This window comes from Anoplopoma fimbria, chromosome 22 (assembly GCF_027596085.1).
Source record: "Anoplopoma fimbria isolate UVic2021 breed Golden Eagle Sablefish chromosome 22, Afim_UVic_2022, whole genome shotgun sequence".
Classification (NCBI taxonomy): domain Eukaryota; kingdom Metazoa; phylum Chordata; class Actinopteri; order Perciformes; family Anoplopomatidae; genus Anoplopoma; species Anoplopoma fimbria.
Window position 1 is genome coordinate 12233934 of NC_072470.1, and position 15835 is coordinate 12249768.

Consider the following 15835-nt stretch of genomic DNA (forward strand, 5'->3'; position numbering starts at 1 on the left):
AACTAGCATCAGTAGTTCTGATTATGTTTTAAAAGCTGCTTAGAGCTAATGTTAGGAATTTAAACAGCTCATAGTTCATCTCTAATATCTATATTGCTGTGAAAACGTCTCCTTCACACAAATGTATTTATTCAAGTTCATTTTATAAGTCCTCCTTTAACATTCATTTTGCAACCGATTCCAACTGTTCCAGTAAAGAGAAAAGTCTGTATCAGGAAAGAGGAGAAATGTTGTAAAGGCACTCTAAAGTTCAATAAGACTAATTCACTCTGAGCGTTCTGCTGTCTAACTAGATGAATCTTTAACATTTATTTATATCTTTAGTTTTCTCTAAACTCAGTTTAGTGTCAACTGTTAATAATTCACTCATTAGGACTGAGCTCTAAACAGCAGTCGAGGTGGTTTTAATTTTCATGAATTGATTTATTAACAGACAGAAGAACTCAGGATGTAACTTCATGTAGAGATCACAGCTCCATTTGAGGGTCATTTTACATCAGTAATCAACTTTATTGATTCAAAAGGAGAAAAAACATCAAATACATAAAGATATAAAACCTTGATTATATAAAAACTCTACGTGAGCATTTAATAGTTTGATGGCATGTTAGTAAATCATTTCTCAGCCTGTTAGAACTGACATTAAACTAAACTGAGTCGTATTAAATCAGGGTTTCATTTTAAATCCAGTTCCTCTGAAATCAGAACATAAACGTTGGTGATAACGACTGATTCTACATTTATTTCTGAGGGAAAAAGCTCCAAAGTGACTTTGTGTCTGTCTTCAGCCATGAAATGTGACAACGAGCAGGGTCACACATAAAACTGTAATAAACTACAGAACAACCAGATAGTCAGGGTTATTATTTTAATGTGTATACATGATTAATGAATATATACTGTATGAATGAATGAATATTAAGCTGCTGATTTTATAACAAATTCTCTTTCTGTTTGATACAAGCAAATATGTATCTGTTATTATAGGAGAAAAGGCTGGTATTGGTGGTAATAAGGTAACTTTATACATGTGATATAAACTCCAACTATTATTGAGAAATATGTGTAAATTAACTGCAGAACCTCATCGTTCCACAGGGGGGAGCTGCAACAGAAACATCCATTTAAATGTGTTCATCTACTGTTATATTGTCATGAACAGAACTCATCTGCAGAGACACTTTAGCTTCAGAACACATGAAGGAATCAAAGGACCAAACTAAATCCAGGTCCAGGTGGAGGAGGTGGTGGAGTGAGGAGCAGCAGGACTGGAGGAGTCCAGATCCACTGATGATCGTCTGATCAGAAGCAGGGCAACACATAGTGAGTGGACTCATGTGAGTTATATGTCTCCCATCTGCAGAGAGAAGAAGAAGAGAAGAAGAGATGAGTCAGTGTTTCCAGAGACTCCCTTCATCAGCTGTCAGTCAGTGAAGCAGCACATCCAGTATAAAGAGCAGCAGGGACTTCAGTCTGAGCAGCGTAGCAGCTTCCTTTCAGCTCTCATCTTAACGTGTTGGAGTGAAGCTCACACACCTGCAGACACTTTGGACATCAAGTCTGTTCACTCTGCACATTTCACTCCAGTACACAGTGGAAATAAAGAGCTGAGGCTCCTGAACGCACCATGACTGCAGAAACAGAGAGGTATTCACTGCTCACTGCAATGACGGTGTCACTGCTGTTAGGGGTCAAAACTGATCAAAACACTTGAATGTCTCATCTACTGTGAAACATTCCAATGAGAGAGAACAGATCAGATCAGATTGATGAATGAGGACCACTGTCTCTACGTGTGGTGATTTCCTGCAGACATGAAAACAACAACAGTCGTCTTCACATCAAACACATGATCACAACAAGCTTCTGGCTCCTCTGATTGGCTGACTGTTCTCTCTCTCTTTCTGTCCAATCCTGAAGCCCGTCAGCGTTCTCCTCTCACAGCTTCAATGAGAAGGTTGGAGGTTTACATGAAATACTGGATCTGTGTTTAGAACAATACTGCTGAAACCAGCATGGACCGACTCCAACCCTCTACTGACCTCAGAGTCTCCAGTCTCCAGTGTGGACTCTCCAGTCCAGCAGACAGCACATGCACATCTGAATCCTTCAGCTTGTTGTCGCTCAGATCCAGCTCTCTCAGATGGGAGGGGTTGGACTTCAGAGCTGACGCCAGAGAAAAACAACTGATCTCTGACAACCTGCATTCACTCAACCTGAATAAAGAACAAATGATGAAGATACAAATCCATTTATGATCCAATCAGATGTGTTCAGGTTTTAAATGTGTAGCTCAACATGACTATGTCCTAATCAATGATATTTTCTCTTTGTCATTGTGTCATTGTGGATCATCATCATCATGTCAGCCTTCTACATACATCATCCAGATGTCACCACAACATTCATACACCTACTGATGTCAACACAGATTAATAACATGCTGCTGATCTCAGTCAAGTCTGGAACTAGAGGATCAATACTATATTGATCCTTTAAACAGCTGCATCTGGAAATATGTTATGATCACTATGTGTGTATGTGTGTTTTAATAGAGATTAATATCAATGATTAAACATTATTTGTGAAAACATTTAAATGAACAGAAATCAAATAAATATTTCTACTTCATTAAGTAAACTTGATCAATTTAAAACAAATATTAGTTGAGAGGATCTTCTGTTCACAGATGTGACCATTTACCAAAAATGATGAACATTACTTTACTTTAAAAATTAACAGAGGACATTTTCTACAGTTTCTTTAAGAAACACAAGTCTTTTGTGACTGCAGATTAAATGTAGTTAAAAATCATGAACAAAAATAAATTAACAACTTTATGGATGTAAGTTATGTTTGTACATAAATTAGGTTGAATTGTTAAATAAACATATTAGATCGATAATAGTAACAGAGAGTCAGTGAACTGACCTCAGAGTCTCCAGTCTACAGTGTTGACTCTCCAGTCCAGCAGACAGCAGCTTCACTCCTGAATCCTTCAGCTTGTTGTCACTCAGATCCAGCTCTCTCAGATGGGAGGGGTTGGACTTCAGAGCTGAGGCCAGAGAAGAACAGCTGATCTCTGACAAACTGCAGAGACTAAACCTGAATAAAGAATAAATGATGAAGATAAAAATTCATTTATGACCCAATCAGATATGTTCAGGTTTTAAATGTGTAGCTCAACATGACTATGTCCTAATCAATGATCTTTTCTCTTTGTCATTGTGTTATTGTGGATCATCATCATGTCAGCCTTCTACAGACATCATCCAGATGTCATCACAACATTCATACACCTACTGATGTCAACACAGATTAATAACATGCTGCTGATCTCAGTCAAGTCTGGAACTAGAGGATCAATACTATATTGATCCTTTAAACAGCTGCATCTGGAAATATGTTATGATCACTATGTGTGTATGTGTGTTTTAATAGAGATTAATATCAATGATTAAACATTATTTGTGAAAACATTTAAATGAACAGAAATCAAATAAATATTTCTACTTCATTAAGTAAACTTGATCAATTTAAAACAAATATTAGTTGAGAGGATCTTCTGTTCACAGATGTGACCATTTACCAAAAATGATGAACATTACTTTACTTTAAAAATTAACAGAGGACATTTTCTACAGTTTCTTTAAGAAACACAAGTCTTTTGTGACTGCAGATTAAATGTAGTTAAAAATCATGAACAAAAATAAATTAACAACTTTATGGATGTAAGTTATGTTTGTACATAAATTAGGTTGAATTGTTAAATAAACATATTAGATCGATAATAGTAACAGAGAGTCAGTGAACTGACCTCAGAGTCTCCAGTCTACAGTGTTGACTCTCCAGTCCAGCAGACAGCAGCTTCACTCCTGAATCCTTCAGCTTGTTGTCACTCAGATCCAGCTCTCTCAGATGGGAGGGGTTGGACTTCAGAGCTGAGGCCAGAGAAGAACAGCTGATCTCTGACAAACTGCACTTCATCAACCTGAATGAAGAATAAATGACGGAACTTTAGACGACAACGTTCCTTCTTGAAATAATTCAATGTTTAATAATCTGTTCAGAGCTGAAGAAGGTTCAGAATGTAGAAGTTTAGAAAATGGAAACTCCAAACACCTGAACTCAACAGGATGCAGGTTAGAAACTGTTAAATACAAACAGTGAAAAAGAGCTCTCATTAATATTAATGACAACGTGCTGCTACTTTAATAAAGACGTAGTGACTCCACCTCTTAAACTCCACCAGCGGCTCCATCTATACAAACTCATGTTGTGAAGCCAAACACAAACAAAAACACACAGAAACTGAAACTAAAGATTCAACTCAAGGTCCAAAGTTTCAAAGATGTTAAATATGTCAGGATGAATGTAGAGGAAATGTGAACAATATTTATTTAATAATAGTGGAGTTATAAAATCAAAGCATCTTCAGTTTAAACTATTCAGTCAGTATAAACGTCATATAAATTCATAAAAATGTTGGACATTTGTTGTAGTCTGACAGTGGAAATAGAGATTATTTATATATTGATGTGGTGTTCACAGCCGTGTCTCCAGTCGTTCTTGTGTTTCTTGTGTCTTCTCTTTGTCTCCTGTCTGTCTCTCTCTGAGGGTCTGATTGCTGTCCTGCCTCCTCACCTGTTTAAAGCCACACACCTGCAGTCCATCAGCTCCTCATCTCTGCAGTAGATCCACCCGGTTCTTCATCCTCTCATCTCCAGATCCTTGACTCAGTTATAGAGGAAGTTTCACGTCTCAGGCCGCTTGAGTGGTGTTTGTTCTGATTCTCTTCTAGCGTTCTTCTCTGAGCCACAGGATCACTGTCCACGCTCTCATCCCTCGCTCTGCCTGGTTTCACCGTCACCAGCTCCCCTCTACCTCTGCCTCCACCAGCCGGATCCCCCCCCCACATCCATCTTCATTCTCTGCAACCAGTCAGTAAAGCTTCCTTTATCCTTCCACCTCTGAGTCAGTGTCCTACATCTGGGTCCCTGTTGATTGTCACTCTTCATTGTTACCAGTGACGGAGACGCTGCCGTTGTCTTCACCTTGTGAGTCTGTGTCACCATGGCAACATGTGGTCCTGGAGACAGCGACTGTAGCAGGAACTACCACAGAGGAGGGTTGAGGACTTTACCAGGTGTTAATACTTCTGTCTATCTGTGGACAGATTTAGTCTCTGCCATAGAGTCTCCACCGTGTGAGATGCAGTCACAGAACTTTACAGGTGTATAGTTGAGATCCAAGTGAAGATGGGTGTGGTCCGAGCAAGGGGACAGGAAGTAGGGGGGAGGAACTAGGGAAGGAGTCATTGGCCCCCCACGTTAAGCCCCTGATCTGATTTAGCTTCATGACTGGTGTGATCATATCACAAGATGGTCTCTGGTTTTCATGTTTTTATTATTATCATTTATTAGAATAAACCTGATGGGGAATAAAAGATGAAAATCAAGTGTTGCAGAGGTTCAGAGTGAATCCTCCAGTGTCGTATTCTTCTTGTCATATTCAGGTTTTAAATGTGTAGCTCAACACTGCTCTGCCACAGTCAGTGGACTAGAACACATTAAATAGTCTGTTTTATCTCAGTAAAGGTTCCTAACTGAGTGAAATGACCCAGACGTATTGAGTAGCAGTCATGATGAGTGCTGGTCCCATTCTCTAAATGCTAAGGAAAGGTGCTTCAGTGCTTCCTTTCTCATCTCCATTAGCATAGGAAACACTGGACCTTCCTTTATGAAAGGAAAGGAGACAATGACGTCACATAACCTGCACAAACTTTCAGCAGCAACATTTAAAGTGACGCACCATTCGGTCTTCAATAACATCCACCGTCTCTGTTTAATTGTTCACTATTGACATATTGAAAACATCCTCTTAGAAGAGGTGATTCTGTGTTGGACAAGAATCCTTACTTGAATTGAACAACATTAAGTCACTGACCTCGTTTTTGTATGTGTTATAAATAAAGTTGTGTTAAAAAACACACATCTGTAGTCTAATGTAAGTGCTGTGGGATTTTCTGAGCACCATAGTCGACTTTTCCTAGGTCCTTATGAAATCTCCTTCACATCTTTCATTGACCTCATGACGTTTTCCATGGAGGTCAAGGAGAAGAGGTTAGGAAAGGACATAGGACGTCACTTTGTGGACTATTCCACCTCAGCCTCAGTGTGGATCAGAAGAATATCAGCCTGATGTCCGTAGTTTAGTGTCAACACAACTTTCACATCATATTAATCTCAGAACAGAAGTAAAGAATGGTGTCTGACCTCAGAGAATCCAGTCTATAGTGTGGACTCTCCAGTCCAGCAGACAGTAGCTTCACTCCTGAATCCTTCAGCTTGTTGTGACTCAGATCCAGCTCTCTCAGATGGGAGGGGTTGGACTTCAGACCTGAGACCAGATAAGAACAGCTGATCCCTGACAAACTGCAGTCCCACAACCTGAATAAAGAATAGATGATGAAGATGAAAAATGTATGATCCAATCAGAGGTGTTCAGGTTTCAAATGTGTAGCTCAATATGACTATGTCCTAATCAATGAGCTTTTCTCTTTGTCATTGTGTCATTGTGGATCATCATCATGTCAGCCTTCTACAGACATCATCCAGATGTCACCACAACATTCATACACCTACTTATGGCAACACAGATCTCTGGAACTAGACGATCAATACTATATTGATCCTTTAAACAGCTGAAAATTAGAATTATGTTATGATATCTATGTGTGTGTGTGTCCTCAAAGACCAAAAGTATTTTGTGACTGCAGATTAAATTTAGTTTAAGAAACATAAAAATTGGAATAAAAACAAATTAACAACTTCATGGATGTAAGTTATGTTTGTACAGAAATTGGGTTAAATTGTTAAATAAACATATTAGATCTATGATAATAACAACAGAGTGTCAGTGAACTGACCTCAGAGTCTCCAGTCTACAGTGTGGACTCTCCAGTCCAGCAGACAGCAGCTTCACTCCTGAATCCTGGAGCTTGTTGTCACTCAGATCCAGCATTCTCAGATGGGAGGGGTTGGACTTCAGAGCTGAGGCCAGAGAAGAACAGCTGTTCTTTGACAAACTGCAGCTCCACAACCTGAATGAAGAATAAATTATGTAACTTCAGACGACAACGTTCCTTCTTGCAATCATTCAATGTTTAATAATCTGTTCAGAGCTGAAGAAGGTTCAGAATGTAGAAGTTTAGAAAATGGAAACTCCAAACACCTGAACTCAACAGGATGCAGGTTAGAAACTTTTCATTACAAACAGTGAAAAAGAGCTCTCATTAATATTAATGAAAACGTGCTGCTACTTCAATAAAGACGTAGTGACTCCACCTCTTAAACTCCACCAGCTGCTCCATCTATACAAACTCATGTTGTGAAGCCAAACACAAACAAAAACACTGAAACTGAAGATTCAACTCAAGGTCAAAAGTTTCAAAGATGTTGAATATGTCAGGATTAATTTAGAGGAAATGTGAACAATATTTATTTATTCTGCTAAATGACTGTAATGTAATGTAATTTAATAATAGTGGAGTCATAAAATCAAAGCATCTTCAGTTTAAACTCTTCAGTCAGTATAAACCTCATCTAGATTCATAAACATGTTGGATATTTGTTGTAGTCTGACAGTGTAAATAGAGATTATTTATATATTGATGTGGTGTTCACGGCCGTGTCTCCAGTCGTTCTTGTGTTTCTTGTGTCTTCTCTTTGTCTCCGGTCTCCTGTCCTCCTGTCTGTCTCTCTCTGAGGATCTGATTGCGGTCCTGCCTCCTCACCTGTTTAAAGCCACACACCTGCAGTCCATCAGCTCCTCATCTCTGCAGTAGATCCAACCGGTTCTTCATCTTCTCATCTCCAGATCCTTGACTCAGTTATAGAGGAAGTTTCACGTCTCAAGCCGCTTGAGTGGTGTTTGTTCTGATTCTCTTCTAGCGTTATTCTCTGAGCCACAGGATCACTGTCCACGCTCTCATCCCTCGCTCTGCCTGGTTTCACCGTCTACCACCCACATCCATCTTCATTCTCTGCAACCAGTCAGTAAAGCTTCCTTTATCCTTCCACCTCTGAGTCAGTGTCCTACATCTGGGTCCCTGTTGATCGTCACTCTTCATTGTTACCAGCCGTGACGGAGACGCTGGTGTTGTCTTCACCTTGTGAGTCTGTGTGTGTGTCACCATGGCAACATGTGGTCCTGGAGACAGCGACTGTAGCAGGAACTACCACAGAGGAGGGTTGAGGACTTTACCAGGTGTTAATACTTCTGTTTGTCTGTCTGTGGACAGATTTAGTCTCTGCCATAGAGTCTCCACCGTGTGAGATGCAGTCACAGAACCTTACAGGTGTGTAGTTGAGATCCAAGTGAAGATGGGTGTGTTCAGAGCAAGGGGACAGGAAGTAGGGGGGAGGAGGTAGGGAAGGAGCCATTGGCCCCCACTTTAAGCCCCTGATCTGATTTAACTTCACGACTGGTGTGATCATATCACAAGATGGTCTCTGGTTTTCATGTTTTTATTATTATCATTTTTTTGAATAAACCTGATGGGGAATAAAATATGAAAATCAAGTGTTGCAGAGGTTCAGAGTGAATCCTCCAGTGTCGTATTCTTCTTGTTATATTCGGGTTTTAAATGTGTGGCTCAACACTGCTCTGCCACAGTCAGTGGACTAGACCACGTCAAATAGTCTGTTTTATCTCAGTAAAGGTTCATAACTGAGTGAAATGACCCAGAAGTATTGAGTAGCAGTCATGATGAGAGCTGGTCCCATTCTCTAAATGCTTAGAAAAGGTGCTTCAGTACTTCCTTTCTCATCTCCTTTAGCATAGAGAACACTGGACCTTCCTTTATGAAAGGAAAGGAGACAATGACGTCACATAAGTGTGGCACAAACGTTCAGCAGCAACGTTTAAAGCGACGCATCGTTCGGTCTTCAATAACATCCACCGTCTCTGTTTAATTGTTCACTATTGACACATTGAAAACATCCTCTTAGGAGAGGTGATTCTGTGTTGGACAAAAATCCTTATTTGAATTGTGCAACATTGAGTTTGTAACTGTATTCGTTTTTGTATGTGTTATAAATCAAGCTGTGTTTAATCAGACAGTTCTGGCAAGTGAAGCTATGTGAAATTGTCTTAAAGTGGCCCTATTTTGCTTTTCCACTTTTCCCTCTTCTTTAGTGTGTTATATATATATTTGTACATGAAAAAGGTCCGTAGAGTGTAAAAGCTGAAGTCCACGCCTAAAATGAGTTAGCCTCCCCCTCAGAAGCTCCTGAGCTCCTGAAACAGCTCCATTGAATTCTCTCATTCACTTCCGTAACTTTATGAGGTCATAATGTTACGGAAGTGACGTAAAACTCCTTCCGGCTAGTTTGGCCATCAAAGAGAGACGGAGCTGAAGCTCTGGAGGAGGAGTTTTTTGAAATGTGAAACGTTGACCAATCACAACAGAACGGGCTAGCTGACCAATCAGGGTAGATTTTGCTTTCTGGAGGGAGGAGCTGCAACGGAGCATTTCAGAGAGAGGGTGAGAAGAGGTGCTGCAGGACAGCATGGATGAGAAAAATAAGGCGGAATATGAGCATTAACGCATGTAAACATGTTGTAACTGTAACTTGAGATAAAAATATGCACCCGGAAAATACTAAATAGGGCCTGTTTAAAACTTGTATTCGCTCTACTGTCCATCAGGGGGCGACTCCTCTGGTTCTATAGAAGTCTATGAGAAAATGACTCTACTTCTCTCTTGATTTATTCCCTCAGTAAACATTGTAAACATGAGTTTATGGTCTCAATCTCTAGTTTCAAGACTTCTTCAATACAGCATGATGATTTAGAGTCAAATTGACCATAAAGCAGGGTATGCTTTAGGGCGGGGCTACACAGTGATTGACAGGTCTCTACCAGAGACGTATACAGCATCTCTACGTCATTCATCCTAAATCCAAATATGGTTACTTCCTTCTCTCTCTCCTGCTCTCTCTCCTCCTCCCTCCTGCTCAGTGTGTCTCATGTTTAGCCATGCCTCTGCCTCCTTTACTGATAAGGGTACATGTAACAAATGTAGTTTGTTTGTTAGGTTGGAGGCGAGGCTCAGTGAGTTAGAGGCCCGGTTCCGCACCATTGAAGCTCAGTCGTTAGCTACTGCAGGGACTATTGTGGCAGACGCCAGGGAGGGGTGGTGATTGAGGGGAGGTATGTGGCAGCATGCTGGCTCCACCCCCAAGCTTTACAGGGACTGCCTCCCTTAACGATGCAAGCCTGAGGTGCATTAGGCAGGAGTGCTTGGGGATAAAAGGGAGCATGCAACCACATGGAGGGGACCGACTATGGAGTGCCTCTGCGTGAGCCTCTGCGAACTGTGTGTGGCCAACGAGTGCAGGAAACCTGAACATTGGAAGATTATTTGTGTACCGACCGCTTTGTGTGAGAACCCTCCCGGTGACGACCCCTGGACTACGGACTACGGACTACGGACTCTGGATTACCCTTTTCCCCACCCTGGTGACATTTATTTCGTCTATCTTGAATAAAGCACCTTATTGAAGCTCTCGGTGTGTGTATCATTTGACTTGGTGGCGTGGAAACCCCACACCCACTGGCCCGCTACACGTGGTGGAGAATGCGTGCGTGTAGCCAAAACCAAGTCAAATAGATAGACCAACACAGGGACAACAATGGAAGCGTTGATGAAACAGCTAGTGGAAGTGAGCATGGCGCATCAGGCTACGACCCGGGAGCTGGTGGGAGCGCTAGCAGCCGGACATGGCGGCGTGGCTGCAGGCGCGACAGCTTCCCGTCCTGCCCCCAGCAGGTTTCTTTTAAAGCAGACAGAGACTGATGATATAGAGGCATACCTCAATACCTTCGAGAGGACGGCGGTTCGGGAGAAGTGGGATCCAGCACAATGGGCCAGCCTACTCGCACCGTTCCTGTCAGGCACAGCACAGAAGGCGTATCAGGACCTGACGGACGATCAGGCGTCTAACTACGAAGGGCTGAAGAAGGAAATACTACGCCGGTATGGATACACGTTGATAAGTAGGTCACAGAGGTTTCATGATTGGACTTATGATGCAACGGCGTCGCCGCGCTCACAAATGCACGATCTAATTAGGTTGGCCAAAGGCTGGCTGACGGCTGCCCCACTGACGCTTACGGCCACAGAGAAGGTGGTCATGGACAAATTCTTGCGGTCCCTCCCATACGAGGCTAAAAAGTTAGCCAGCCAAGCTAACCCGCAGAGCGCAGATCAGTTGGTGGAGTTGGTGGAAGGTCACCAGGCGGCTGTGGAAGTCCTACGCAGTGGACGTCCACTGAGGGGGGAACCCAACCCTCGCCCAAAGGAGCAGGAGCGGGAGCGGATAAGGACGAAGGACCACGGCAGGATCCCGGCCAGGGAGACGCCAAGAGCCAGCCCCCCGAGACGTCGGCCCTTCCTGAACCCAGACAGCAGAAAGTGCTACGAGTGTGGCGAGCCGGGACACATCTCATGGACCTGTCCGAGTCGTGATGTCTCGATGCCGTCGGCATCAGCTGGTGAGTTAACAACCGGGCGTCCCTGCAGATTGCTGACGGTTTGCTGGGGGGAGGAAAGTGGTCCTTCCCCAGTCACTCCGGTGAAGGCCAACGGAAGGGACACGACAGCTATGTTGGATTCCGGGAGTATGGTGACCCTGATCCGACCGGACTTCGCCCGGTCCCGAGCTTGAGGGACACTGTGGCAGTAACATGCATACACGGGGAGACTAAGAACTACCCCACTACCCTCCTTCACCTACAGACCACAAAGGGGCAATACACAGGACCAGTGGGAGTCGTCCCAAACCTGCCAGTGCCGGTTCTTATTGGGAGGGACTCCCACTGTTCAGCCAACTGTGGGCCAGTTTGGCCGGAGAGGGGGGAGAGCGGGGGAACCTAAAGGAAAGAGGACACCGGAGAAGGGCGAGGGCCGATAAAAGGGAGGTCCAGATGTGTGGCCTACACGAGGTGGACCCACAGGGGTCAACTGAACCTCTATCGGGAAGTGACGCAGGGGACACAGGACAGGAGGCAGGGGAGGCGAGTATGGACAATCTGTTCCCGATGGACCATGAGGCAACGCCAGAGCCTGCCTCATTATCGGGACGGTTCGGAACAGCCCAACTGGAGGATCCCAACCTGACGAGTGCTCTCCAGCAGGTGACCGTGGTGGACGGGAAGGCCATCGAGGGGGTAGGTCTGATCACATACCCTCATTTTGCCATCAAGAACAAGTTGTTGTATCAGGTCGTAAAGAGGAATGATGAATGTGTGGAGTTGTTGTTGGTGCCCCGTCCCTTTGTTCAATCAGTCCTGCAGCTGGCACACTCCCACCTTCTTGGGGCTCATCTAGGGGTGGAGAAGACCCTGGACCGGATCAAGGCAAGATTCCACTGGCCGGGGGTAAAGAGGGCAGTGGAAGATTACTGCCGCAGTTGCCCGGAGTGCCAACAGGTGGCACCAAAACCACATTTCCGTGGCCCATTAATTCCCCTACCCATTATTTCAGTTCCTTTCAGCAGGATTGCCATGGACCTGGTGGGACCACTACCCAAGAGCAGCCGGGGGCACCAGTACATCCTGGTGATACTGGATTATGCCACTAGGTACCCTGAAGCCATTCCACTGCGCACCATGGCCTCAAAAGGAATTGCACGTGAGTTGGTCCTGATGTTCTCCCGGGTGGGCATTCCCGAGGAGATCTTGACAGACCAGGGAACCCCGTTCATGTCACGAATCATGAAAGACCTCTGCAAATTAATGCAAATAAAACAGTTGCGCACCTCAGTATATCACCCACAGACCGATGGACTAGTGGAAAGGTTCAACCGGACCCTGAAGCAGATGCTGAAGAAGGTGATGGAGGCGGACGGACGGAATTGGGACCAGCTGCTTCCCTATCTCATGTTCTCGATCAGAGAAGTGCCCCAATCGTCGACCGGCCACTCTCCATTTGAACTCCTCTATGGGAGACGACCCCGGGGCTGCTGGACATAGCGAAGGAAGCCTGGGAACAGCAACCGTCCCCATCGAACCATGGTGGAACACGTGGGAGACATGAGGGACCGGATGGCCACCCTGTGGCCCCTGGTGCGGGAACACATGCAGGAGGCCCAGGTTGCCCAAGCACGGGTCTACAACAGAGGGGCCCAACAGCGAGACTTCCAGCCCGGAGATAAAGTGCTGGTACTTGTCCCCACAACAGAATGTAAGTTTCTGGCCCGGTGGAACGGGCCATACGAAGTACTTGAAAAGGTAGGGGAGGTGAATTATAGAGTCCGACAGCCGGGACGAAGGAGGCCGACTCAAATTTACCATGTAAACCTGTTAAAGAAATGGAATGCCCGGGATGTACTCTGCTCTATTCCTCCAAAGGCTACCAGTGAAACCGGGCCTGCCAAGGTGCCCCTAGGGGAACAGCTGAGCCCAGCACAGAGGCAGGAGCTCATGGAGTTGGTCGACCAGAACCAGGATGTGTTCTCCAGTGAACCGGGCCACACCAATCTGGTACAGCACCACATCATCACTGAGCCCGGGAAAAAGGTGAAATTGAGACCCTACCGCATACCGGAGGCCAGGAGAGAGGCCGTCAGGACCGAGGTAAAGACTATGTTGGAAGCGGGAGTCATTGAGGTGTCAAACAGTGAGTGGTGCAGCCCCATAGTGTTGGTGCCGAAACCCGATGGCACCATACGCTTCTGCAACGACTTTAGGAAGCTAAATGAGATATCTAAATTTGACGCCTACCCCATGCCCCGAATAGATGAACTCATAGAACGGCTAGGGACAGCCCGGTATATCAGCACGCTCGACCTGACAAAGGGTTATTGGCAGGTACCCTTAGCTCCCGAGGCGCGGGAGAAAACCGCTTTTGCCACTCCTGACGGGCTGTTCCACTACAGGAAGCTACCCTTCGGATTGCACGGGGCCCCGCCCACCTTCCAGAGGTTGATGGACCGGGTACTCCGTCCCCATCGGGGGTACGCGGCCGCCTATATTGACGATATAGTCATCCATGGGAGTGAGTGGGACACTCATGTGAAGCAGGTGAACGCAGTGTTGCAGGCCTTACGGGAGGCGGGGCTAACGGCTAACCCAAAGAAGTGCCAGCTCGGTCTGCAGGAGGCGGAATACCTGGGCTACACCATTGGGAGGGGATGTGTGAAACCCCAGATGAAGAAGGTGGAGGCGATACAGGACTGGCCACGGCCCCTGACCAAGAAACAGGTACGCACGTTTGTGGGGCTTACCAGCTACTACCGGAGGTTTATTCCCCACTTTGCATCCGTAGCCAGCCCCCTGACAGATCTGACCAGGGACCGGCTGCCCGCCCAAGTCACATGGACCGAGGAGACGGAGAAAGCCTTTCAGGACCTAAAGACCGCACTGTGTTCAGGACCCGTGCTGGTAACCCCGGACTTCACCAAGCCAATGGTGGTGCAGACGGATGCGTCGGAAACAGGGGTGGGGGCAGTGTTGACACAACTACATGAAGGTGAGGAACACCCGATTATTTATATCAGCCGGAAGTTGTTGCCGAGGGAACAAAAATACTCCACGGTGGAGAAGGAATGTCTTGCCATCAAGTGGGCCCTGGAAACCCTGAAGTACTACCTGTTGGGGCGCCACTTCACCCTGGTCACAGATCATGCACCACTGGTTTGGATGTCAAGGAATAAGGACAGTAACGCCAGGGTCACCCGCTGGTTCCTATCATTACAACCTTTTGCCTTCTCGGTTGTTCACAGGTCCGGGGCAGCCCATGGGAATGCGGATGCCCTATCCAGGAGGGATGCTCTGGGGAGCTGGACCGCCCCTCCCTCCCGGTCGGAGCTGAGGGGGAGGGTGTGTGGCAGACGCCAGGGAGGGGTGGTGATTGAGGGGAGGTATGTGGCAGCATGCTGGCTCCACCCCCAAGCTTTACAGGGACTGCCTCCCTTAACGATGCAAGCCTGAGGTGCATTAGGCAGGAGTGCTTGGGGATAAAAGGGAGCATGCAACCACATGGGGAGGGACTACTATGGAGTGCCTCTGCGTGAGCCTCTGCGAACTGTGTGTGGCCAACGAGTGCAGGAAACCTGAACATTGGAAGATTATTTGTGTACCGACCGCTTTGTGTGAGAACCCTCCCGGTGACGACCCCTGGACTACGGACTACGGACTACGGACTCTGGATTACCCTTTTCCCCACCCTGGTGACATTTATTTCGTCTATCTTGAATAAAGCACCTTATTGAACTGCTCTCGGTGTGTGTATCATTTGACTTGGTGGCGTGGAAACCCCACACCCACTGGCCCACCTCAGCATCAGTGTGGATCAGATGAATATCAGCCTGATGTCTGTGGTTTAGTGTCAACACAACTTTCACATCATATTAATCTCAGAATAGAAGTAAAGAATGGTGTCTGACCTCAGAGTCTCCGGTCTACAGTGTGTACTCTCCAGTCCAGCAGACAGCAGCTTCACTCCTGAATCCTGCAGGTTGTAGTTTCTACTCAGATCCAGCTCTCTCAGATGGGAGGGGTTGGACTTCAGAGCTGAGACCAGATTAGAACAGCTCATCTTTGACAAACGGCAGTTAATCAACCTGAATAAAGAATAAATGATGAAGAAAAAAAAATCCATTTATGATCCAATCAGATGTGTTCAAGTTATATGTGTAGCTCAACATGACTATATCCTAATCAATTAACTTTTCTCTTTGTCATTGTGCTATTGTGGATCATCATCATGTCAGCCTTCTACAGACATCATCCAGATGTCACCACAACATTCATACACCTACTGATGTCA

General features: G+C 45.3%; 1 protein-coding gene across 1 annotated transcript in view; it reads right to left on the minus strand.

Moving 5' to 3' along the window:
* Window positions 1-393: 393 nt before the first annotated feature.
* The window catches only part of LOC129111490 (ribonuclease inhibitor-like), a 16153-nt gene continuing 711 nt past the window's right edge, over window positions 394-15835 (minus strand). The window contains exons 2-8 of the mRNA XM_054623460.1: window positions 15453-15629; window positions 6929-7102; window positions 6276-6449; window positions 3818-3991; window positions 2932-3105; window positions 2043-2216; window positions 394-1357 (exon numbers count right to left, since the gene is read on the minus strand). Of these exons, the coding sequence (XP_054479435.1) occupies window positions 1303-1357; window positions 2043-2216; window positions 2932-3105; window positions 3818-3991; window positions 6276-6449; window positions 6929-7102; window positions 15453-15629 (1102 nt within the window). The 3' untranslated portion in view covers window positions 394-1302. The remainder of the gene's footprint in view (window positions 1358-2042; window positions 2217-2931; window positions 3106-3817; window positions 3992-6275; window positions 6450-6928; window positions 7103-15452; window positions 15630-15835) is intronic.